General features: G+C 37.6%; 1 protein-coding gene across 4 annotated transcripts in view; it reads right to left on the minus strand.

Annotated features, from left to right (window-relative positions):
* Positions 1–26,492, minus strand: part of CNTN5 (contactin 5) — a 677,796-nt gene that overhangs the window by 240,964 nt on the left and 410,340 nt on the right. For all 4 annotated transcript variants that reach the window (XM_083820927.1, XM_083820925.1, XM_083820928.1 and 1 more), the window contains 2 exons: positions 19,842–19,965; positions 14,227–14,402 (listed from right to left, as the gene is read on the minus strand). In XM_083820927.1, coding sequence (XP_083677053.1) covers positions 14,227–14,402; positions 19,842–19,965 — 300 coding nt within the window. The remainder of the gene's footprint in view (positions 1–14,226; positions 14,403–19,841; positions 19,966–26,492) is intronic.

Raw genomic sequence — 26,492 nt, forward strand, 5'->3', positions numbered from 1 at the left:
CACTTTCCATTAGAATATCTTGTTTCAGTTAGTCCCAGTTTTAGTAAAAAGAAAGCTAAAACATGTTAACTTACTCTTTTAAGGATATAGAAGGTTACAGACTGAAGAAGCATGGTATAAAAAGGTACTGAATAAGGACGGGAACAGAAACTGTGTTTAGGAGCCCGAAAGCGGGAAATGCGAGATAGAGGAACTGAAGGCAAGGAAACAATGTGAGCATAGGGAAACTAAAAGAGAGCTAGAAAGATGTTACTACCATTTTTAGTCAAATAGATTCTTTCATTAAGTAAGAAGACCACAAATGGGATTAGAGGCTTAATCGATAGTAGGATAGGGATCAGAAACCAGATATAGGACTGAGATATGACCGATACAAAGACTGAGAAAAAGATTGGTGAGAGTGATGAACAGGAAAGTGATCAGTTCTGGCTCTGCTAAGTGCTTGGGAAAAGCAGCTCCTCATGAGTTCATGTACATCTCCCCAAAATACTGGGTATTTTGTATTAATCTTTCATGTCTCTGTTTTCCATTTATAAAAAGAAGATAGTAATAATGATTCACTTCACAGGGACTTTGTAAAAATAAATATATTAATGTTATGAAACACTTGGATGCTGTAATGATGAACACTATGAAAAGCTTCTGAAGAAATTAATTTTGTCTTCAGGGTAGGTTTTAAGTAGTCTGAATTAATGATGGTAGGGGACTGTGCACTGAAAAACAGAAAACAGAACACTGCTCATCAAGTAAGCAGCAATTTTTCTGTGGCATGAAAGAGTCAAGGGGTATAATATTAAAAAAATAATAATAATTATTATGAAAAATCTTTATTATAAAATCACAGAATCATAGAATGTTTGGGGTTGAAATTAACCTTGAAGATCATCTAGTTCCAACCACCCTGCCATGGGGCAGGGATACCTTCCACTGGGTCAAGTTGTAGGAGTCATGCACAGAAGGGGCGAATTCAGAACATATAGAAACTGTAATTGCCCCATCCCTTAGGTTTTGGATGTTTGACCTTGTAACTCTAATAAAACTCAGTGTAATAATTACTGTGTACTTAGACACAGTGTTTCTGACTTAAGTTTCTGACATTAAGTTTCTGACTTAATTCATTGTCTTTTAATTAATATGGTGTGTGGATTATGGATAGGTGGGTGGACTCAAGATTTACACATTTATAGCATCCTAAGGGCATTATTACATTTTTCCATGCTTGATGAAATATAGGGCTGAAACCTAATTAAAGTTTTCTTTAATTGTTTAACTGTGTGTTTGTATATGGAGGCAGGTTACAATAAATTTTAAAGAGAGAATTCACCCCTTTTTATATATGCACTATGTTTTAGTGAAAACAACTTCCAATATCTGGCTTTAAAAACTAGTATAGAGGAAATGAGAAACTTCTGGATCCTGGTGTGCAGACATCTATCCAATCGCAATAATTTAAGATTATCACATCCGGGCACTTGGCTATAATTGCATTCTCATCATATAGTGGTCAACAGAGGATGCTTCTGGTGTTATAGGTGTAACCAGTGAGAAACTATTCTCAGAATTATAGAATTACAGCATCATACAATATCCCAAGTTGGAAGCGACCCACAAGAATTATTGAGTCGAACTCCTGAGTCCCGAAAATACCACACAAAAAATCAGACCATATGTCTGAGAGCATTGCTCAAATGCTTCTTGAACTCCAGCAGGCTCAGTGCTGTGACCACTTGCCTGGGGATTCTGTTGCAGTGCCCAACCACCCTCTCAGTGAAGAATCATTTCCTGATATCCAGCCTGAACCACCCCTGTCCCAGCTTCAAGCCATTTCCTTGGGTCCTGTCACTGTCGTTAGAGAAAAGAGCTCAGCTCCTGCCTCTGCTCCCCCTCATGAGGAAACTGTAGAGCACAATGAGGTCTCCCCTCAGTCTTCTCCTCTCCAGGCTGAACAAACCAAGTGACTTCAGCTGCTCAACAGCGGCTTCTCCTCAGCCACTCCTTGCCCTCCAGACCCTTCACCATCTTTGTAGTCCTCCTGTGGACGCTCTCTAATAATTTTATATCTTTCTTATACCGTGGCACCTATAACTGCAAACAGTACTTGAAGAATGGCCATACCAGCACAGAGCAGAGCAGGACAATTCCTTCCCTCACCCAGCTAGCAATGCCATGCCTGATGCACCCCAGGGTACGGTTGGCCCTCCTGGATGCCAGGGCACACCGCTTGCTCACGTTCAGCATGCTGTCGACCAGAACCTCCACATCCCTTTTTGTAGGTCTGATCTCCAGCATCTTGTCCCACAGTCTGTACGTATAACCAGGGTTGCCCCTTCCTACGTGAAGAATCCGGCACTTGCTCTTGTTAAATGTCATATTGCTGGTGATTGCCCAGCTCTCTAATTTGTCTAGATCTCTCTGCAAGGCCTCACCACCATTGATGGAGTCAACAGCTCCACCCAATTTGGTATCATCCGTGAACTTGTTCAAAAAACCTTCAAGTCCTACATACAAATAGTTTATGAAAACATTGATGAGGTCAATCAAACAGTCAAATCAAGCTCTGAAAATCAATCAGAGCTTGATTTGATTTTGTCCCTAAAATAATTAGAAGAACTGATATGCAAAATGACTCTGATGTTACCATATTCATGACTTTGGGTGCAAAAGATTAAAAATAAAGTGTATAGTTATTACAGTTAGGAATCTAATTTCTATGTTGACAATACTTACCTTCTTTGTAGTGTCAGATAATTTAATTAACTTAATTTTAGCATTGTGCTCTGAACACTAGTGAAAATATCCTGAATAACAAAGGACAAATTGGCTCTGGAATTGCACACTATTCTGATGTTATATCACCAAAGTACTAAACTTTATTAATAAAGTTTGTGGATGTTGTAGGAGCCTCAGTTTTTATCAACTACTATTTTTGAACTCTGGATTTATTTTTATCATTCTTGTCTTTTCCTATCTCTATTATAACTCTATTTAGTTATGCTAAATGCATAACTTTCCATTTCTGGAATCTCATGCCTTGTATGGAATCAGCTGTATAAGTCATGCTGTTCTTATGGAAAACCAAAGTAAGGTAATTATTGAATTTGATGTCATATGTAAATTAACTTTAATTGTACATTGTTCTTTTCTTATTCATTTCTACTAACACCACTAAAAAGCTCATCTGTATTTCTTTTAATTTCGTTTGTCAGTCTAACTCAGCTTGACTTATAATTCTCAGTTTATCCATATGTTTCACAGCCTCCCAGATGTTCTTTTTTTGGTAATCAATCTCCTTCATTCATTGCAGACTTTTCTTAAACAACACCTTCTCTGCAATATTGTTAACTCAGCTAGAATTCAACCCTTTCCTAGAAGTTTTTTTCTTCTGAGTTCCAAAAGTATTGTCAAGAATGACTCCACTGCCCTTATTCAGTGCCATTCCTGAATAGGTCATCTTAAATGTCCTCTCCACTTCTTTTTTCTTCCCTCCCAGCTTTGTGCTGCTTTCTCTTGTGCTATCATTAATACCTGTGCACATGAGTTGGTAAACAGAATACCTGACAGCAAAGTTTATTTCTCAATCAGATCAGGATCCTGATTCACTTCCCAGGAAAACCACAATAAAGCTGTGTCAGGATAATGGAGGAGGCATGGTGAGAACAGGAATGCCATGGTGGCACTACAAAGACTATGCAAGAAATGTAAGTCGAATCACACCTTTAATTTGAAAAAATGCAGAGTACTGATCACCTTAATTTACAGTACCCAGAAGGCTGTTAAGCAGAGAGATGATGAATTGCCGAAAGTCAATCTGAGTTAGAATTTGCAAAGGAAATTTGAAAAGTGTTATCTTGACTTGGAATAGAATTCTCCTTTAGCCTTTTAAAATTTCCTCTATTTAATAATGCTACTCTTAATTATTGTCATCTATATTTAAATGTCAAGGCTAATGGTTCATTAGCATGATAGATTAGATTGTGAAAGTTAGGTAAGTAGGTTATAGGCAGGTTAAACATGAACCTTCCAGTCCTGCAGAGAAATGCGTGATGCTAAAATGAGAAGTCAGTAGATGTACTATGCATCTTTAAATGATTGCTCTAATTACATTTCAAACTGTCTCCCTACATGACTGATTTCTATTAATGTTTCCACGGAACACAAAATATAAAATGTATTGTTTAAAGTACATTGTGAGTGTTAAAGACTGAGAAGAACTTAAACCTAAGAATATTTTTTATTTTGGCATCAAAACTTATTTAGGTATACATGAAACTGTCAGGATTAATAAATCTCATTTCCATTTGAGTACTTTGGAATAATTGTAATTTTTTTGGTGTTTGATGGGTAAGAGGATCAATGAGGTTGAAGTTATGCCTGTGCACAGTTCAAATGGAATGAGATAATAAATGTTGCTCAATGGAGTACATCCAGAATTGATACCCTTTTCTGAAGCTGGTAACCTGCTATAATGAGAATCAAATTTGCACTGTATTGATGTATAATCCCTAATTAGGGATCTGACCTCAACTTTTCAAGCTGCCTTCACTCTGATACTACCCTGCAAAAGAACAAAATCTTCTGGGTTGTTGCTTTACAGCATCCTGGGTTTTCACTCTCAGCTTTGTTAAAATGTCCTTCTGAGGATGAAGTAATGTGTGATTTCACCACACAAAGTCAAATGGACGAAGTGAAGAAAAGTTTGTAAGGACATGTGCAGCGTAACCAGCTTCTTTCAGAATGAGGATAGTTCAGTATTTTTGCTTTACTGCCTATCTCTGGAACACAGTGCTGGTTAGAATAGTCTTTCCATGTTCCCAGGCATCACCCTACAGCAAGACTTAATGTCTATCTAGGATATTTCAGACTAAATCTCTCTTAAAAACTCTATCCCAACTATTCTATAACTGAAATATCAGAATGAAGACTAAGAATTAAGGAAGTGTGGATAAGGCCTAGACCAAAAATTATGAGTTGATTTGTTTAATGCTTATATAGCATAATTTGTTTTTGTAATTTCTTCACATAATAAAAATCATAAAATTACATTATTTCGTACAACTGTGGCATGGCTGTTTAATATATTAAAGTTTGAGTGTATTTCTTTCAACATTCTGAAGAGTCTTGGTTCAAGATACTCAGACTTTACCTATATTAGAAATGATAAATATCAAGAACTACACTCCTGTACTGGAATTTCATCATGGACACTCTCACAATGTTAGAACCACCCACAGCATGCCTTGGTGGGGCCACAGCCTTCACCAAGACAATTCTTGTCACATATGTTGGGTGTTAACAGAAATGACTAGGGACCATTCCCAAAAGACATTTTGGAAGTACTCTGTGTTGTGAAAAACAGAAGAATTTAGAAGCATGGATGTGGATCTTTTCATATGATTTGGTCTCAGTGACAGGGAATGTCTAAGTTACTAGCACAAACATGGGATTGCATTTGGAACTAAAAAGATACTGATTTAAAGCAGTAGAGAGATTAAATTTTAAGATTAAATATTTCTTAAAGGCTAGCACCAAAGTTCTTAGCACCTTGCATCATTGAATTAATTATGTATGCTGAATGGTTCCATAAATAACAAAAGAAGTGCCACTACAACTAAAATTCAAATAACTTTTCTTTTTTTTTTTCAAAATTGAAATTTAAAAAAAAGTTCTAATTTGACTCAAAGCCTCATTTTTTTTTTTCCACGATTTTCAGGTGAAGAAAATACATAATTTTCAAGTTAAAATTCTGTTTGATTCTCTTAACAGAATAAAGAGCAATCTAGCACAACTGCAAAGTGGATATGTGTACGGGGCTTGACTATGTGAGAAACTGAGACTCAGGGATGTGATCAAAATCCTGCACTCACTGAAGACGGCACCTTAGTTTTGAGATCTCATTCTGTAAGAGATCTCACACCTTCCTTTTGAAATTGTCTCACCTTGCACAAGTAAATAGTGGAAGAAACAGAAATCAGAGTCTCCACATCCAAACTAGAAGTCAAATGCCTTCATTCCATAAGATGACACAACATTATTAGTCTTTGTTTAGCTGAAACTGTTTGTGGAATGTGACACAAATCCAAATTAATTTCAGGTTCACTGAATGTTAGTCTTAAATTAATAAATTACTCATGAAAAAAAAAAAAAAAAAAAGCAAGGAACCAGCTCTAGATACAATTAAAATTTTCTGTTGTGTACATCTGCTTGGGAGGTGTATCTTAAGAATGTATTTCCTAAAAACAGCAACTTGGAATTATGGAGAAAAATATCCAAAAATTTTATAGTGCAAACTGCAATGGTATTTCTAGGTATTCCTAACTGACATGGTAACATTTATCACATTGCTATGATGGCATCAGAGCAAAGCAGTGCAAAACTTAGGCTGTATTACAGGATGATAAGAGACATTTTTACAAATGATAGTATGAGTAGTTGTATTTTATTTTATTTTATTTTTTTTTTACCACTTCAGCTTGTTCTCATCTTTCCTTTATAGTATATATTATTGTTGTGCTTTGTATGGTTTAGAAAGAAATGATACTGTAATGTGATCAAGCATTGTGTTACCTTTTAGATTCTGGAATTAGCATAAGAAATCAAGGATTTTCTCATGTTTAGAAGATTGTAGTCAAATCAACTGTGGACAAATTAATTTTTATTAGGAAATTATGTAGTAAAGCCAACAAGATATCCAGGGAGCATGACATCAGGAAAGATTAATAACATGGGTTATTAAGCATATTTCTTAGGAGGTGAACATGCTAACGGGCTGCCATGATGGAATGTATGCTGCACAGGCTGTCTCTCCAGAAAGCTATTGATTTATATGTCTATATCATAGCTGACTTCTTATTCTGTATTTCACTGGACAGTCATGGTAGCTCATCAACTCAAAAGGGGGCACAAATTTTATCTAATCAATATCCTTCTCTGTAGATTAAAAGAGAGAATAGATTTAATAAAAAAAAAAAAAAAAAGGAAAATGATACAAAGAAACCAGTGACAAACAGATTAATAAAACTGTAGTGAGCAGTTCCATAAACAACCAATAAGTTATTTTGCTCTAACCCTTCTCAATTTTTTAAACCCAGGTTATAAATATCACCAAAATGGTAGACTTGTGAAAAGCTGTATAATGTACAGATGGAGAAAAGTGATTTTTTTTTGTGACTTAATGAAATACAGAGATTGTATATGTGGCAGAATCAAGCACAATATACATCCTCTCTTATAACCAAAGTTGCCGCACACTGTTCCAAAGAGAAGCTGTGCAACCTGGCAAAAAAATAGGCAGTTGTGCAGTAAGGCAGGCAGATTTAGTCAGTTTGGATGCTGTATTTTTTTCAGCTTCTCATGAGGTTCAAGGAGACACATTTCCTTTTTAGCTCATATATAGAAACCTAAGGTAACCATTGTTGATAAATATTAAAGTTTAATTTTTAATTCCTCCCTTTAGGTTGTACAAATTTCTAACAACAGAAATCAGAGGAGATGGAGATCAAACAAAAGTCGTCTACCAATAGACGTGTGCTTAATGTATAAGTAACTTCATAAAACTTTTACACTCTATTGTTTCATATCCTCAAAACACTTTTGCTGTTATGCACTTCTCTGAAACTACTAGGTGTTCAACAAAGTTAGGTTTCTGCTTGCAGCAACTATAAGATTGTTTTCAGCTTGATAAGCAGTTGTTGCTTTATTACTAGGTTGGTGCTCTTGCCTTCATGTATACACATTTTTTCCTAATACAGGCAGTTCTTTCCCTTTTGTTTCCATTAAATGCAGAATCTGTAAAGTTGTGTTTGGGACTTGAATAACTTTTCTGTAGAGCTATCTATACCCAACACTACTAAATTCATTAATGTAAAGATGAGCTGAAGGAATTCAGTAATTATTCCTCTAATGCTCTTACATGAAATAATTAGAATCTTATTAAGAAAGCAATATACTTTGTAATATGAACTCTTTCTTCAGACCGTAAAATATAAAAGGCATTTGAAACTAAAGCATATTGATAGCTTTTTATCTTCTTAACAACCTGCTATGAGCAAACTTCAGAAATGTGACTTTAAACATATGATTTGGGGATAATGAGTTCTGATTTGCTTGCTATTTTGTCAATGCTATTTTTTTGGATTTGGTTTTGTTATTGTTCTTATTTCTTTCCAGTTTTTCTGCATAAAAGTCTATAGAAGACAAATGAAATTTTTGGCAAAATATTGCTTTTATTGAAAAATATAATTCTCCTTTGCTTCTGTTACAACTTTTTTTTTTTTTTTAAATTAATTTATTAAAAGAGCACAGAGCAGAACTTTGGGTATAAGAGATTGTAGGAAAATCAAACAGACAAAAGAAACAAAAAAAAAAGAAAAAAGAAAAAGAGGAAAACTTTTTTCTTTGTTTAGATCTTCATAAATATTTCCTATAATAGTATAAAATTCTGAACGTATCTTGAGCTGCACATATCTGATCCTTCCAGTTTGCTCCATCAAAATAACCAGTGACACAGGAGGCTATATCAAATGTTATATCTATAAACATATATAAAATAATGTTCATCTTCTATCACTTTCTCTTTCAAATCCAAAGACATCGTATTTCAAAGTCCTGTTTTAATTATGCACACGTATGCAAATGACATAGTACATAAATATTTATGCATCATCAGTGCTGAACTACATAATAACAACCATAGCAACCGGGCTTTTGGTCATGCAACTGTGAGAAAACCAAGCCAATGCAATATACATGATCTTTTTCAAATTTTGTGATATTTTGCATATGCACATTAGTGCACATGCTTTTTCCTATAAGACAGTTTCAAAGGCCTTGCTTAATGGTTCATAACGCTTTCTTTTGAACTGCATGCTATTTTTCTCTTTAATTAGAACAATAACTCTTCAAGCTGCAAAGATGTAAATATTTTCCACAGCAGTACAAACTATTCATTCAAGCAAGTCCATGAACTTTAGGGCCAATCCATGAATTTTAGGGCCAGTTCTCTTCAATGTTTTTGTAAATGATCTGGATGCAGGACTAGAATGCGTACTAAGTGTTCAGCTTATACTAAATTAGGAGGAGCTGTTGACTCCTGTGAGTGTGGAGAGGCCTTGGAGAGAGATCTTGACAAATTAGAGGACTGGGCAATCACACGAATTTTAACAAGAGCAAGTGCCAGATTCTGCATCTGGGAAGGGGTAAACCCTGGCTATACGTACAGACTGGAGGACAAGAAGATGGAGAGAAGCTCCATGGAAAGGGATCTGGGGGTTCTGGCCAATGGCAGGGTGAACATGAGTCAGCAGTGTGCTCTGGCAGTCAAAAGCACCAACTGTATCCTGGGGTGCGTAAAGCACAGTACTGCTAGGCAGTCGAGGGAAAAGATTGTCCTGCTCTGCGCTGGTGCAGCCTCACCTTGAGTATTGTGTGCGGTTCTGGGCACCACAATATAAGAAGGACATTAAACTGTCTATGAGAGTGTGCCCAAAGGAGGGCAACAAAGGTGGTGAAGGGTCCCAAGGGTAAGACATATCAAAAGCAGCTGAAGTTACTTGGTTTATTCAGATTAGAGAAAAGAAGGCAGAGGAGTGACCACATCACAGTCAACAACTTCCTTATGAGGGAGAAGCGCTGTTCTCTTCTGTCTGTTGAGCAGTGATAGGACCCAAGTGAATGGCATGAAGCTGCATCAGGGGAGGTTCAGATTGGATATTAGGAAATTTTTCTTCACCAAGAGCATGGTCAAGCATTGGAACAGGCTCCCCAGGGAAGTGGTCATGGCATCAAGCTTGTGGGAGTTTGAGAAGTGTTTGGACAATGTTCTCAGACATCGTATCATTTAATTTTTATGTCGTACTGTGTGGAGCCAAGAGTCAATCCTTGTGGGTCCCTTCCAACTTGGGATATTCTAACATCAAGAAATGAAAGGCTTTGGGGGTTATAGAATAAAAGGAGTTTATAAAAAATGTTTAAACATTAGATTCAGGAAGTAGATGACAATCATCCTAACGTTCACCAATATATACTGAAGTTACCAAAATTGTAATCCCTTGAAGTGAAAGAGCGCTGTAAGGACAGGAATATGAGGAAGTACTGCATCAAAAGCGGAAGTGAGAGTGTCATAACTGGAAGAATTTAACTTCTACAAATATGCATTAAGCTTGAAACCACTCTAATGAAAGGCCTGCTAACAAACTTCTCAAAGAAATTCAACCAGTTAGACTGTTCAGCCAGTTATGACTCTCTTGTTTACAGTTCTCTGTGTTCTGTGCTTCTTTTCTGTCACAAACTCTGAAGCATTGAGCTCAGCTCTTCCAACTAGTATTCCTCCGTTAACATTACATGAGAAATCTTCACCACAATTCCCAAGTAATACTCCAACAAAGAGATAAGACATTCAAGTTATTATACTATAACAACTTTGACATCTACAAAGGCAGGTGTGCAAGTGAATACTAATGAAAAAAAAACAAAACAAAACAATAATCTTCCCTCCCCAAAACTCAACTGTTTCTCTCCTACTATGTTTTTTACAACCTTATCTACATTTGTTATACTGAAGAATCATATAAAATAGTATAATTAGAAATACAAGGGGTTCTAAATGAACTGGATGTAGCTACTGAAATTCCATAGGCCTGTCTGAGCTTCAAATCTCATTTTCCTGTTCTTTTTTTTTTTTTTTTCCCCGACTGGAAGTCAAACAGCCATGCTCTTTGACTTCATTTAGGAATGCTCCTGAAATGGGAACAGAGACCTGAGGTTCAGAGCCATGGAACAATACAATTTTACCAGTTGCCAGGTTCTCTAAACAACTGATTTGTTACAATAGTTACCTTTTCTAAAAGACAAAATACAGCAGTATTTTCTTAGAGCAAATGTTAAGAATGAGCTCCAATAACATACAAGGATAGGAGTGGTGCTCCAGCCCTTTGATCATCTTCCTCGCCCTCCTCTGGACTTGTTCTAATATGCCCATGTCCTTCTTGTGCTGGGGGCCCCAGAGCTGAACACAGTACTCCAGGTATAAGATTACTCTAGGATAAGAATACTATTACGTTCTTTAGAGTTTAAACACACTGCCCTGAGTGAGGAAAATTCAATAAACCTCAGCAATGCTCCCAGCTCAGAAATAGGATGATAGTCCCATGATCTTGCTAATGAAAACCTTAGGATCATAGAATCATAGAATAATGTAGGTTGGAGAAGGCCTCTAAGATCATCTAGTCCAACCTTTAACCTAGCACTGCCAAGACTACCATTAAACCATGTCACTAAGCACTACAACTAGATGTTTTTGAAGACCTCCTGGGATGGTGACTCAACCACTTCCCTGGGCAGCCTATTCCAATGCCTAACAACCCTCTCCATGAAGAAATTTTTCCTAATATCCAACTTAAAACTCCCCTGGCACAACTTAAGACCATTTTCCCTCATCTTACCACTTGGCACGTGGGAAAAAGAGACCAATCCCCGCCCCACTATAGCCTCCTTTAAGGCAATTATAGAGTGTGATGAGGTCTCCCCTGAGCCTCCTTTTCTACAGGCTAAACAACTCCAGTTCCCTCTGCCACTCCTCATGAGATTTTTTCTCCAGACCCTCCACCAGCTTCATGGCCATTCTTTGGACACGTTCCAACATCTCAATGTCCTAGGAGTGAGGGGCCCAAAACTGAACACAGTACTCGAGATGCAGCTTCACCAGAGCCAAGTACAGAGGGACAATCACTTCCCTAGCCCTGCTGGCCACACTGTGTCTTATTCAAACCAGGATGCTGTTGGCCTTCTTGGCCACCTGAGCACACTGCTGGCTCATATTCAGCCAGCTATCGACCAGTACCCCCGGGTCCTTTTCCGCCGGGCAGCTTTCTAGCCACTCTTCCCCCAGCCTGTAGCATTGTATGGGGTTGTTGTACTCCAAGTGCAGGTCTTAGCCTTGTTGAACCTCATACAATTGTCCTTGGCCCATCAGTCCAGCTTATCCAGATCCCTCTGCAGAGCCCTCCTACCCTCAAGCAGATAAACATTCGTGCCTAACTTAGTGTCATCTGTGAACTTACTGAGGGTGCACTTGATCTTATCTTCCAGAACATTGATAAAGATATTGAAGAGAACTGGCCCCAGTACTGAGCCCTGGAGGACACAACTAGTGACCAGCCTCCAAACGGATTTAACTTCTTTCACCGTGACTCTTCAGGCCTGGCCACCCAGCCAGCTTTTAACCCAACAATGTATACATCCATCCAAGCCATAAGCAGACAATTTCTCCAGGAGAATGCTGTGGGAAATGGTGTCAAAAGCCTTGTTGAAGTCTAGGTAGACCACATCCACAGCCTTTCCCTCATCCACTGAATGCATCACATTGTAGTAGAAGGAGACCAGGTTCATCAAGCAGGACTTGCCTTTGGTAAACCTATGCTGATCACCTGGCTGTCCTGTAAGTGCTGCATGATGGCACTCAAGGTAATCTGCTCCATGAGCTTTCCCAGCACTGAGATCAGACTGACAGGCCTGTAGTTTCTCGTGTCCTCCTTGTGGCCCTTCTTGTAGATGAGCATCACATTTGCTACCTGCCATTCAACTAGGACCTACCCTGATAGCCAAGACTGCTCAAATTGGGCTTTGGCCATTCTAATTTTGTCTCCGCACAGTCTCATGACATCTTTGTAGTCCTCCTGAGTGACCCACAACTTCTTCCAAAGGTCATAAACCCTCTTTTTCTTCCTTAACTTTAGCCACAGCTCTCTGTTCAGCCAGGCCAGTCTTCTTCCACATTGGCTCATTTTCTGGCATGTAGGGACAGCCTTCTCCTGTGCCTTTAGCTTTTAGGATTTCTTTCTTGAAGAGTGTCCAGCCTTCCTGGACTCCTTTGCTCTTCAGGACTGCCTCCCAGGGGACTCCGCCAACCAGTCTTAACAGGCCAAAGACAGCCCTCCTGAAGTCCAGGGTGGCAGTTCTGCTATGCCCCCTCCACCCCCCCCTCTTACTTTTCAAAGAATAAAAAACTCGATTAATTCATGATTGCTGTGCTCAAGACAGACTCCAACCTCCATGCCACTCAGAAGTCCTTCTCTGTTAAGCAATAGATCCATCAGAATACCATCCCTAGTCATCTCACTCACCAGCTGTATCAAATGCTTGATAGCATCTGCCGCAGATAAGCAGATAAGACTAAAAACAGAAGGTAAGACTAAAAACAATAGATTTGAAAGGTCTGGATTTCACAAGGAGGTGTGGAGGAAGGGAAGATCTCTAACACCACACTAACTCTGCTGAGTTCACCACATCACCAGAAGTGTTAGCAGACATGCAGGTAGGCAACTTGTTCTTGACACTACTGTTTTCCAGTTGTATAAAGGTCTGCCTCACTACCTTATGTTTTATGGTAATGTCCTATTTTCAGCAGGATCTGAGAAATAAGGATGGAGTTCTTTTTGTATCTGTGCCTCTTAAGGAAGTTTAACAAATAAAGCAGTAAAAAATGTATGCCTTCCTGTAAAGTGCTGAATGAAAGCAAGGGCTGGATGTAGGATATCTGAAATCCTGAGCATGTTTCTTCTGGTAGTATATTTGAAAATGTGAATTCTATGGATGGAGTATATGCATTACTCAGGATCATGAATAGTTAATAGCTTCTGGAAAGCATACTGTAGTGAATTATTTCAGAAACTGTGATATTTTCAGTTTCTGTGCTGTTCATTAACAGATACAAAAAAAAATCTCAGTCTGATCACGTATAAATGTATGCATAAACATGGGACATAGGACATCTATATAAATTTAAAATTTTACTTACTCATGCATATAGTTATAGATGCAAACTATCTTTTGTATATAGATGTAGTTAATACAACTCTATGCCTAAGTTTGCAGTTATTTCTCACTCAGGTAGTATGGCAAAATGATATATGTTTCAATAAATTAGCAGAGTGAAGTATATCATTGGGAAGTACTCAAATATGTCATTAAAGGACAGAATTTTTGATCAAGTAATAAAGTTATTTTCTCTATTATTTGGTTCTATCTATTTTCAAAGTCAAAAATCACCAAAAAAAAAACACAAAAAAAACCTTTCCCACTAAGCATTTTACTTACCATTTCTAAGATTCTAACCCAGCAACATCAGTGGACAGTGCAACTTTTATGTAATATATAGCAATTACAATTTAGAACCTTATCAAACAATGTAAAGATCTGATTTATCCATGTTAAAAAAAAATTGTTACTCACATGCAAACTGAAGAACAGCTTCTCTGCTTAATATACTACCAAACATGTTGGTGGTTAAACATTGATACTGTCCAGAATCCTTCATTTCACTAGGGTTGCTGATGATCAAACTTCCTTCTATTAAACTGTAGCGATAATCACTTTCAATGTCGATTTCAGTTCCATTTCGAAGCCATCTTAGGAAAAAAAGAAAGAAAGTACTTGAGCATGTTATGGGCAAAGGAAGGCATCAAGATTAGTATACAGAACCTGATAGCACCAGCTAATACTAAGGATGACAGCTATTCAACGATAGCCTGTGTGGTAACTCAAGACTATGAGTTTTACCCTGATTATAATAAGTGAAGTTTCAATTAATATTTTATTATTAAAGCCTTAGGCCCAGATGACCTTAGAGCTGTGTCTGCACTGTGTGAGAGCTGGAACATTTTTCTTCAATTATTTCACCATTTGTTCTTAGCCCAAGAAATGCAGAAATCTGGTTTAACTACAGAAAGTAGAACATAACCCATGAAGAGTAGGGAGGTAGATTTATGTACACAGGTTGTTGTGAAGTAAAAGATGTTGGTAATATTGGCAATGGACAAAGGCAAAATAATGTTAGCTGGGCCAGGATATTTGAAATTCAGAGAAGACTGAAACTGGTGAAACTGGAATTAGTTGATGGCTGGTCAAGGATAATGCCTGGCAGCTACCACATAAATGGAAGCTGTGATCAGATTAGAGGAGTTAGCAGAAGGAATACTAAGTTTGGGAGGTGTTTGGGAGTGAAATGAAGAGTAGAGACAGTGAGTGGAGTGAAGAAAAGGTGAAACAAACCAGGTGGTAGGAATCATATTAGAAAGTATCACACTTGAGCTGAAGCACTGAATAATTCTCATATGAACACTTATTCTTTTGAGGTTCAGAAGTAACCTAAGAGTCTCTACATTTTTCTGCTATGTGAGTAGTTTTTTGGGTTGGGTTATTCTTTAATGTGTGGGCATATTCTCCAGCAAAAAGCCTCACCCCTCTCATTCATTTTCAAAGACTGAAAAAACAAACCCCTAAATAGCCCACTGGATGCAAGAGAGATTTTGGGAGACAAATTAATAGACTTCATCACTCAGAAATAATCTCTGGGAAGGGTGCAATATCTCAATTAAAGAATAACAATCCACATAAGAAGGCTTTTTAAATTAGCTTGTCTGTTAAACTGTTAAGAACATTAAATAGTTAAATGAATGTTTCTGATATTGCAAAGAAGAGACAAGCAGCATAACAGGTATGACAAATCTCTATGAAAAGTGTAATACACCATCATTATTCTGAGATACAGATATTTCGTTCATGACTAGTTCACAATCATTCTGCAGTTTCAAAGTTGCATCAGGAAACTGCCAAGCACATTCAGGCTTTGCCAGAATTCAAAGACTGGAAGAACTTGGCAACACCTAGACTTCAGAGGCAAATTTAATGAAGCTGAATGATTGTCAGTTCATCCTATCTTGTTAACACTCATGGTGAATGAGGTATAGGCAACAGAACTCAGCTGCAGTAACTGTGAATTTTTCTAAATGCAAAAATCAGAATTGTCAGAATTAAGATTAACTGTAAAACTATTGTTTGCCTATTTTATCATGGTTGAACTTTTGATCCCAGAGGAACCCTGCCTCATTCAATGTAAGAAATGGAGCACTGTTGACAATCTCTTTATACTGCAAAGGATATTAAGGAAATGTCTGTAGGATCACATTTTTAAAAACAGATATACATGGCAGAGCTAAAAAGAATATTTTTTCATCTTGAACAGTTTATTAATGATTCAAGATTTTGAACAAAATCATAATGAAAGTTAACACATATATTTGTATGTATATATGAAATAAAAGTGCAAAATCAATTGACCTTGAAATGATGGATGTTTAGATAAGGAAAAAGTCAAAATGACATGTTTTGGTATTTCCAAATGGGAATTGAAACAAAATTCAGTTTGCTTTAAGTAGCAGACTTCACTTAGTTTCATTTTTGGTTAAATTCAATGCAAAAATATGTTTTTGTAAAGCTACTCCAATACTTTGAGCTTTACAGCTGTGTGCATATATGTCTCCAAGGCCATTCTGCATGCATGCATTCCAATGATATAATTTAAGCATATTAGAGGAAAAGCAATGCTGAATTTTATGACATGTTTTCTTATAGGTAGCTTGACTGATTTGGGAGGACAGAATCACAAATATTAAAAGATAATGACCTGATGATGAAAATCAGTTTTTTATATATATATTTCTTGAAGGCAAATGACACAAAATATTTCATAACATTCTAATTTGGCGTAAGAAGATAAAATACTTTTTCTTTTTTTCTCAAGTGCTTTTTTTTTTTTTCCTATCAAGAAATGATAGTGATGAAAAATTTCCAACCAGCTTATATGTGTCCTAAGTAAAATTGTTTACTATTTTTGGCTGCAATAGAGTTAATTTTCTTCATAGTAGATTGTATGGTACAATATTTTGGATTTTTGATTAAATGTTTTTGATAAAACACCAATGTTTTAGTTGTTGCAGAGCAGTGCTCTCACAGAGCCAAGGACTTCTTGTGCTACAAGGTGGCTGGGCTTGCACAAGAAGCTAGGAGAGGATGCAGCCAGGACAACCAACCCAAAATGATTAAAAGGATATTCCACACCATATGATGTGCTCAGCAGTAAAAGCTGGGAGAAAAAAGGAGGAAGGAGTGTGGTGAGATACTCAGAGTTATCATGTTTGTCTTCCCAGGTAACTGTTGTGTGTGATGGAGCCTTGCATTCCTGGAAATGCCTAAACATCTGCCTGCTAATGGGAAGTAGTAAATGAATTCCTTATTTTGTTTTCCTTGTGCGTACAGCTTTTGCTTTACCTATTAAACTGTCTTTATCTCAGCTCAGAAGTTTTCTCACTTTTACTTCTCTCATTCTTTCCTCCATCCCAGTGTGTGGGAAATGAGTGTGTGGCTGTGTGGGGCTTAACTACCTATGAGAGTTAAACCACAACTAGGAAACGCGGTTTTTCACAAGTAGTACAGGTGTAGTGATCTGGCATCTCAGGGAATTCTGCACCTGCCTTTAACTCAGTATTTCTGGTGCCTTGTGACAACCCACAGGAAGCTTGTGAATATACATATTTCTCACTGAAGGTATCTCAGTTATTTTCTTCACTGAGTGGGTCCTGACTTATAATAATGAAGTCTGATTTGCAAAAATGAAATCAGTTTATCTCAGGGATCTATTATCTAAATCAATGCATTTAGATACATTGACTAGATGCAAAGACTGACTCAGAAAAGGAAAGAAGGTACAAATTTTGATTTCAGGGTAGAGCTTGAACAAAGAGAAATAAGATCTTTGCAAACAGGAAGAAAATCTGAAATGATATGAGCATTGTTCATGCCATTAACTTGAAGTAATGTCTTAGCAAAAAGTAATTGGTAAAGAGGTTATGAACACTGTGTCATCAGTTATACAGACTAAGGTAATGAAATAAAAATGGCAGAGACAATCTCAGTTCTGGAATCTTTTAGTTCTTTAAGAGGTCTTTTAATATACTTCTTAAAAAGTAAAAAAAAGAAAAATTGTACTCTGCTTTGTTTATGTCTGAGAAGAATTCTTAGCAGCATGGACTTTACAGCCCAGGTAAATAAAGATCTCTATTGTCCAGTGCTTGTAGATGACACGACGGGGACTTCTTTGGTGATATGGAAATATGCTGTCTCCCCCATATTTCATATGGCAAATATTGGATAGTGAAATACAACAAACCTCTGTTTTACCATAGTCTTTTTTTTTTTTTTTTTTTTGAGGGTAAATTCACTCTTCACATTTTCACGTTCCCTGGAGAACAGTATATGCCTGACAAATTCATGCATATCTTTTTTTTTTTTTTCTTCCACTGAATGGTAGTGATGGCATGCACTATATGGACAAGTGGTTTCAACATAAGGGAGAGAAGTTAAATGGTGCTGTTAAAATTAGGCCTTTCTGGTCAAAGCTTCCGTCACATGAACACCTGTAAAGTCAGCTTGTTTCTGAGGCTGCTGATACTAGCGAATCTCTGGAGAACTGAAGAAATGGATATGTTGAAATTATTTGTTTACTGAATTCCTCTGGGAAAATGCAAAAATGGTTGGACCAAGAAAGAAATGACATGGCATAGATTCTCCATAGATTTCCCAAAGAAGATGTTTCCACAATATTTGTCGCTGCCCATGGCAGAGGTGGTGGTGATGGCTAGGCTAAAGATCATCTGATCTGTACCAACCTAAACCATTCTATGATTCTAGTATTATTGAGATTGTCTGTGAGAACTGAGAACAAGGTTCCCCTCTTTTTCTTGGGAATTTGTACCTTTTTCCCATAGACTCTTGCTGTGTTGAATGGACCGATAGCTCTCAAACTGTGTGTAGAATTTACACACATTATTTTTTATCAACAAAGTAACAAATATGCAATAGAAATTACACAAGGGTTATCAGTAAGGAGGAATGCAACACCGTCTTTCATCCCACAATGAGTTCAGGCAATTCCAGTTTTAAGACTTTCTGGCCACTCATTACTAATCCTGTGTTCTATGTTAGCCATGTCTGTGTTGTTTGAGGAGTTTGTGACACATACCAAACCAGTTTAATGAATCACATCTGTTGCATTGAGGCAGATTCAGTGCTCTTGCAGTAGGGAGATCTAAAGGGGGTACTGCCTTTGAATTTCTTCTTACCATAGAAGTGCAAATTCTGTGACTCAAATAAGCCTAAGGGAAATTCATTCAGTATGCTAAAGAATCCACAAGTGAAATAATTGTAAAAGGTAAAAAATAAAACAAAGAATCAATGATTGTCACATAAGACAAAAGATGGTGATAAGAGTCTTTATTCTCCCTCTGTAGGTGAAGAATCACTCTATGTGAAAATATAAAGGGTGTCTGGAAAAAATAATCACCCGTATGTTCTCCCAACCCTGCTACATCACTTGCAATTTGTAAAAATATGAGTAGAGTCAGATATAGCAAATGAGTAAGGTGACTGCAGCATGCTGGTTCCACCTGTAAGTGGGCACCATTAATAAGCTGAACTGTCAGACTCACAGGCATGGCATAACAGATCTGTATAACAGTTAACTGTCAAATAACGCTCTATATGGGAAAACAGGGAAGAGAAAATGGTTGCAAAAGAGTAAGATGCTGGTCTTCTAAGTGAAAAGACTCCAGATATGGCTAAACTATGGTACCTTGTATTAGATAGTCATGTCATTTAATTTATCTGTTCTTTGCTGCTTTCCCTATAAAACAGGAAAATATTTCCCATCTTTAAAGATGTTGTCTTTAGAAAAAAAATCAGTTAAAGGTTTTGATCATGTCAGTTGTTACAGACATGTGTGAGAAAACAAGGCAAAAGGAGTCCCTTCACATGGATAGATACAATACATAGAGAACATAATTTGAAAGGTCACAGATTGCTTTGCCTTTACTCACTACCATTTATCTTTCTTGCTTATTTAGAATCAGAAAAATCATTCAATCAGGAATGCTATTTGGTCACAAATGTGTTTCTGTTATATTGTTATGACCAAATATTCTTAAAAATACAAAGACTTCTAAAACATGTACCTGTATGTGGGCATAGGATTTCCATGAGCTTGACAATTCAGAGACACTTTCTTCTCTTCAGAATCAGTAGGAAAAATCACATCATCTGGCTCTTGTACAAAAACAGGCCCATAATCGACACTTTCTGTGGAAATAGAAGTGCGAAAGTTTTGAAAATATGAATAAATATTAATGTGTTATACCATAGGACTAGAAGGTGTTTTGAGCAAATTTGCCGATGACACCAAACTTGGAGGAATTGTAGACTCAGCTGAGGGTGGAAAGGCCTCGCAGAGAGATCTGGACAGATTGGAGAGCTGGGCAATCACCAACTGCATGAAGTTTAACAAAAGTAAGTGCTGGGTCCTGCACCCGGGATGGGGCAACCCTGGCTATATGTACAGACTGGGCAACGAGACACTGGAGAGCAGCCCCGCAGAGAGGGATCTGGGGGTTGTGGTTGACAGCAAGTTGAATATGAGCCAGCAGTGTGCCCTGGCAGCCAGGAGGGCCAACCGTATCCTGGGGTGCATCAAGCATGGCATCGCTAGTCGGTCGAGGGTAGGGATTGTCCCGCTCTACTCTGCGCTGGTGTGGCCTCACCTCAAGTACTGTGTGCAGTTCTGGGCATCACAGTACAAAAAGGACATTAAACTGTTGGAGAGTGTCCAGAGGAGGGCGACGAAGATGGTGAAGGGCCTAGAGGGGAAGACATATGAGGAGCGGCTGAGGTCACTTGGCCGGCTCAGCCTGGAGAAGAGGAGGCTGAGGGGGGACCTCATTGCAGTCTACAACTTCCTCGCAAGAGGGAGTGGAGGGGCAGGTGCCGACCTATTCTCCTTAATCACCAGTGATAGGACCCACGGGAATGGTGTCAAGCTGAGGCAGAGGAAGTTTGGGCTAGACATCAGGAAGAGGTTCTTCACCGAGAGGGTAATTGCGCACTGGAACAGGCTCCCCAGTGAAGTAGTCACTGCACCAAGCCTGTCTGAATTTAAGAAGTGTTTGGACTGTGCACTTAGTCACATGGTCTAAAATTTTGGGTAGACCTGTGTGGTGCCAGGAGTTGGACTTGATGATCCTTCTGGGTCCCTTCCAACTCGGGATATTCTATGATTCTATGATTTATAAAGTTAGATGATAGTATGAAAAAGCTATCTTTGTCATCTAGACATTCAAATCACATTACCTCAGATGCTCTGTTAAAAAGCAATAGTTAAAAGAAAAGTAATATATATATATAAGAAAGAAATATTAATGTAACAATGAAGTAGTATGATTTAAGGTGTGCATCTAAGGCAGTGCATTAAAATAGCTTTAGCAACAGACATATTTTGGCCTGAAGCCTAATGAGCAGGTTAAGAGAATTAAGAATGCTAGAGGAATTAACTCCGTTTATAGGAAGTAAGGTAAACAAAAAATTATCTTAATGCTTGCAGAAGCTCATATCACAAAGAACTGAAGCACATTTCCTCTTTATGTCAAAGATTTGCTAAGAAAAAGAATGCTTTTAAAATTAATAGCAGCAACTGGTTGCTACTATTAAATAATGTATATGAAAATCTGACATTTCATTTTCTTCCACTGTCTTCTCTAATTTTGGCATATATGTATATCTTCATATGAATTAACATTTCTGGTAAGAAAAGCTATATAGACCCAAACAATATGTCTATGACTCCAACTCATTCATAATGTGCAAAGGGAAGTGTAACCTTCAGAAAAGTAAAAGGTTGCAGGTACACCATTTGTGAACACGTAAGTGTGAAAAACTCAAATGCTCACTATGCAATAGAAAACTGTGGAATTTTAATCACCTTAGCCTTGCTCCAAACTCTTGAATCATTTAGTCTCATAATACACATCAAATTTAGAGCACGAACCTATGGATTTGGATGGGTGAGGGGATAGTCATTTTGTCATACTAGCTGCAATGAAACATAGGGGAACAGAGTTTTATCTGTCATTTTATGGATACAATGTATTGTATGGATTGCGTCTTATAATTGAGTTATCTACTTCTCATATTGCAAAAGAAAGAATCTGTTTATAACTAATCAGAGCATTCATCAAACTAGAGTTTAGCAACAGCAAGAATTGATTAATAAATGCAAAACTAAATAATGCTTTTAGATTTAGGCGTTATCCTGCGCAGATTAAGAGATGTATGATTTGGAAGTATTGATGAGCACTAGTGGTTTTACCTTCTCCCTAGGAGTGACACTGTAGATAAAATATTTTGTTACAGTCTAGGATTCCTAGAAAGTAAATGATGCAATGCTAGTTAGGTGCTAGTGTCACTAGCAATGCCAGTTCTATACCTCCTATTTCAAAAGAAATGAAGGGAACATATTGCAGATATAAACATTTCATTGAAATATTTTCAAATATACATATATATATGAAATTAAAATACTGCATGACATAATTAAAAAGAAAAGTTTTAATCTTCTTATACATAATGATAATAAAAGATCAGATAAAATGAAGCCTTGTGAAGGCTTCAGTATTTGTTTCAATGATGGGCACATATTTTAGCCAATATTTAAAATCCCCATTGAAGATGATGGAAAATCCATGACTTATCCAAAATTGACTAAAACACCACTTGAGGCTAACTGTATTCTGATTTTTGTGTAAGGAGTTTAAAGTTACATTGAAATTGTGGGACTTAATAATTCCCAGAAGCCAGTGCACACTGCTGATGTTTCAGTTTCATGGTGGGGTGAGACTCAGGTATACAGACTGGTGGCTTCACAGCCTTAAATCTCTGAATACAAGCAATGTAAATATTCACATCTAAATTTATATAGTTAATCCATTCTTTTAATAATAAATAATAATAATTAAAAAAAAAAAAAGTGTGTGCATGGCACCACTCATACTCCAGACTTAGAGACTTATGTTGCAGGATAAAATTCTGAATTTTCGGGAAAAAGTGTAATAGAATTCTGGCTGTGTTTTGCCATCCTACTAACTGATAAACTTTTATTTTAAATAAAAATTACTTATTAGCAGTTCTCAACATTTTCATTTTCAATTTTCAATTCTTGAATAGTATTTCATTTCAATTTTTGAATATCTTCTTCACCCATTATATTAATAATTTCTGAGGCAGACATTTGTCTCTGAGAGAATAATACGTGGACTAAAACCTGAGGTGCTTGGAGAAAACATATTTAGTGATCAGTGTGGGATTTCTCAGGAACAGATGAATCTCATCTATCACTGTTTTTAAGGACTGGGGATTTTTGAGTAGATGGCAATGAAGTTTTACAATTGGAAAGTACACATGGGTTAAAACCTTACTTTTAACTAACTTTGGTTTAATTGCTTATCTTGGCGTGTTGTTTGAGAACGTTCACTTATTCAGGAATTCCAAGTTATAGATGCATTAATAACAACAGCAAATACCTAGGAGAGCTTAACTGCAATCTGCTTGAGGATTCTGGTTCGAAGTGGATTACCAGATGAATTTCACCTGATTACAACTGGGAGTATCTTAATTTCTCTTTTAGTATTGCATCACATATTAAACACATTTAATCACCATTAAAAACCTAAATACAATTTCCTCTGCCTACAGCATAATTGCAGATTGATTAATATTCACAGAAATTGTTCATGTGTGCTTTTACAAAATAGACTGAAGGACTGCTCAATTATGCTCAAGAAAGCCAACATCAGGGTTAATAAATGCTGGTTGTTAGTCCCAGGTCTAATAAACTGCATCACTTTTTTTTTTCTTTTTTTCTTTTTTTTTTTTTTTTCTGTTTAGAATCTTCCTTGAAAAGTGCATCTCTGCGTCTAACCGCAGTGTTATCGTGAACAGTTGTAGTAGTATGTTTTCTGAGACCTTAGGCTAGTCCCATGAGTAACCAAGGTGATGGCTAGATTTTTAGATAGTAGTAAACATGCATGATTGTTGAGCAAAAATAGAAAAAAAGTGCCTGATTATAAAGTCTGTTTGAGCACATTTATACATATGAACTACTTTACAGAAGCAAGCAGGCTTATATATTTGTTCAAATTTTTACAGAATTATAAGCATTAAACAGTTCATAAGCTAAAACAACAACAACAACAAACAAAAACAACAAAAACTTATATTTACAGTACATACTCTTCAAACAGCATTACTGTAGTACATTACATATTATGGTGGGTCGACCTCTGCCAGCTGCAAGCCACCAGCCACTCACTGCCCCTCCTCAGCAAGATGGGAGAAATAGGATGTAAAACTCACGGGTCAAGACAGGGAGATTGCTTACAAGCTACTGTCTTGGGCAAAACTGCTGGGCAGAGCAGACCAGCGGAGTGCCATGTTTGTGTCAGCCCCGCTCTATTCTGGTGTAGGTTCAGGTCGGGTGAGGCTCCTCACAACCCCTGAAGTGATGCTGTACAGCCCAGCCCTGACAGATGAGCCCTACTCTGTGCAACAGGGGTGAGTTATCTGTCTGTTGGTGGTGCCAGTGGACTTCTTGATATTACAACTGGAATTAAAATGAGTATTTAGTGCCATATGTGGTGCCGGGGTGTGGTTGATCTAGAGGCATGCATTTTTTTTTCCAGGTCCAGTGTCATATCTGTCAGTTTCATGTATATCCACATGATATTAGTTTTTTTTTTAAAGTGTGTTAAACACCTAAATTACTCCCCAGTGTTTAGACAATCCATTTATTTGTCTGCAACCTCATGTTGAATTCCACTTCCCTCTGCCCTGGCCCTGGGATGGGGCAAAGGGCCTCAGGATGAACAGTCCTGGTTAAGAGGCTGTCCTCACAGACAAGAATGATAGTGGACTCCTTGTGTCAGCCATTTTCCCCATGGGCTTGAGTTATGGGGTTTGTCCTTCCCACTGTACTTGAGTAACAGCCCTTTTTTCCCAAGCTGATGAGGGCTGGGCCTTCGTCCTGGTTTCAGCTGGGATAGTTAATTTTCTTCCTAGTAGCTTCCTAGTGCTATGTTTTTTATTTAGTATGAGAATAATGCTAATGTTTTAGCTGTTGTTTAGATTATTGTTGTTTAGCTGATGTTTAGATTATCCCAAGACCTTTTCCGCTTCTCATATTGCCCTGCCAGCAATGAGGTTGGGGGTGCACAAGGAGCTGGGAAGAGACAGAAACAGGACAACTGTCCCAAACTGGCCAAAGGGAAGTCCCATACCATATGACGTCATGCTGAACAATTATATGGGGTGACTGGCCAGGGTGTGTGTGGGCTGCTGCTCGGGGATGGGATGGGCATCAGTCAGTGGGTGGTGAGCAACTGTAATAATTGTTGGGGCTTTTCCATATTGTCAGCAACGTTCAACAAGGCCAAGTACAAGGTCCTGCATCTTGGCCAAGGCAATCCCAAGCACAACTACAGGCTGAGTGGAGAATGGATTGAAAGCAGCCCTGAGGAGAAGGACCTGGGGTTGTTGGTAGATGAGAAGCTCAACGTGAACCAACAATGCACACTTGCAGCCCAGAAAGCCAACTGTATCCTGGGTTGCATCAAAAGAAGTGTGCCAGCAGGTTGACGGAAGTGATTTTTCCCCTTTGCTCTGCTCTTGTGAGACCCCACCTGGAGTACTGTGTTCAGCTCTGGGGCCCCCACCACAAGAAGGACGTGGATGTGTTAGAACGAGTCCAGAGTAGGGCCATGAAGATGAATCAAGGGATTGGAGCACCTCTTCTGTGAAGACAGGCTGAGGGAGTTGGTGATGTTCAGCCTGGAGAAGGAGACCTTACAGCGGCCTTCCAGTACCTAAAGGGGTTCTACAGGAAAGCAGGAGAGGGACTCTTTGTCAGGGAGTGTAAAGATAGGACAAGGGGTAATATTTTTAACTAAAAAAGAGTAGATTTAGACTAGGTATAAAGAATAAATTATTTACTCTGAGAGTGGTGAGGCACTAGAACAAGTTGCCTTAAGAAACTGTGGATGCCCCATCCCTGGAAGTGTTCAAGGCCAGGCTAGATGGGGCTTTGAGCAACTTGGTCTAGCAGGTAGTGTCCCTACCCATGGCAGGGGGGTTGGAATTAGATGTGCTTTAAGGTCTCTTCTAATCAAAATTATTCTATGATTCTATGTTTCATTGGTATATCTCAATTTACTATTTTAATTTCTCAAGGGAAGCTTTTCTGTTCCCCACACAAACTTTTACAAAAACTACCTTTTTTTTTTTTTTTTTTGTATCTTAACTATTTTGAGAGTACCTAGCAGATGGTGTGGAACAAGGAACTCAAATTCAACAAAAGTTTGACTCTCATCTTACACATCTTGAAGTTCATTGATTCAAACATTTTCTGTAGTGAAGTAGACCCTGCTTTTTCTTTTCTTGTAAAAGATATCAAACCATAGATAGAACTTTATTCAAAGTTAAGTTCTAATTTTTACTGTTGCATTTCCAAAAGTTTTAGGAACTGTAAGAAAATATGAGTTTGCAATTTTATGATTCTTTTTTTCCAATCTTTTTATGATTCTTTTTTCAATACTTTTGAGTATTTCATGAATAATTCACACTTTCTGTGCACATTCTTTAGTCATGACTTTACACATTGATACATAGCTTGAAGAGGACTGTATTGCCTTAACTGCATGTTTACGCTAAGTAATTCTATATAGTTTAAATTCAGCAGTGAACTACTGGAGAGTTCTTTTAATTTGTGATATCAAGAAAACCGTACT

Source organism: Anser anser (genome assembly GCF_964211835.1).
Source record: "Anser anser genome assembly, chromosome: 1".
In the NCBI taxonomy this organism is placed as follows: Eukaryota; Metazoa; Chordata; class Aves; order Anseriformes; family Anatidae; genus Anser; species Anser anser.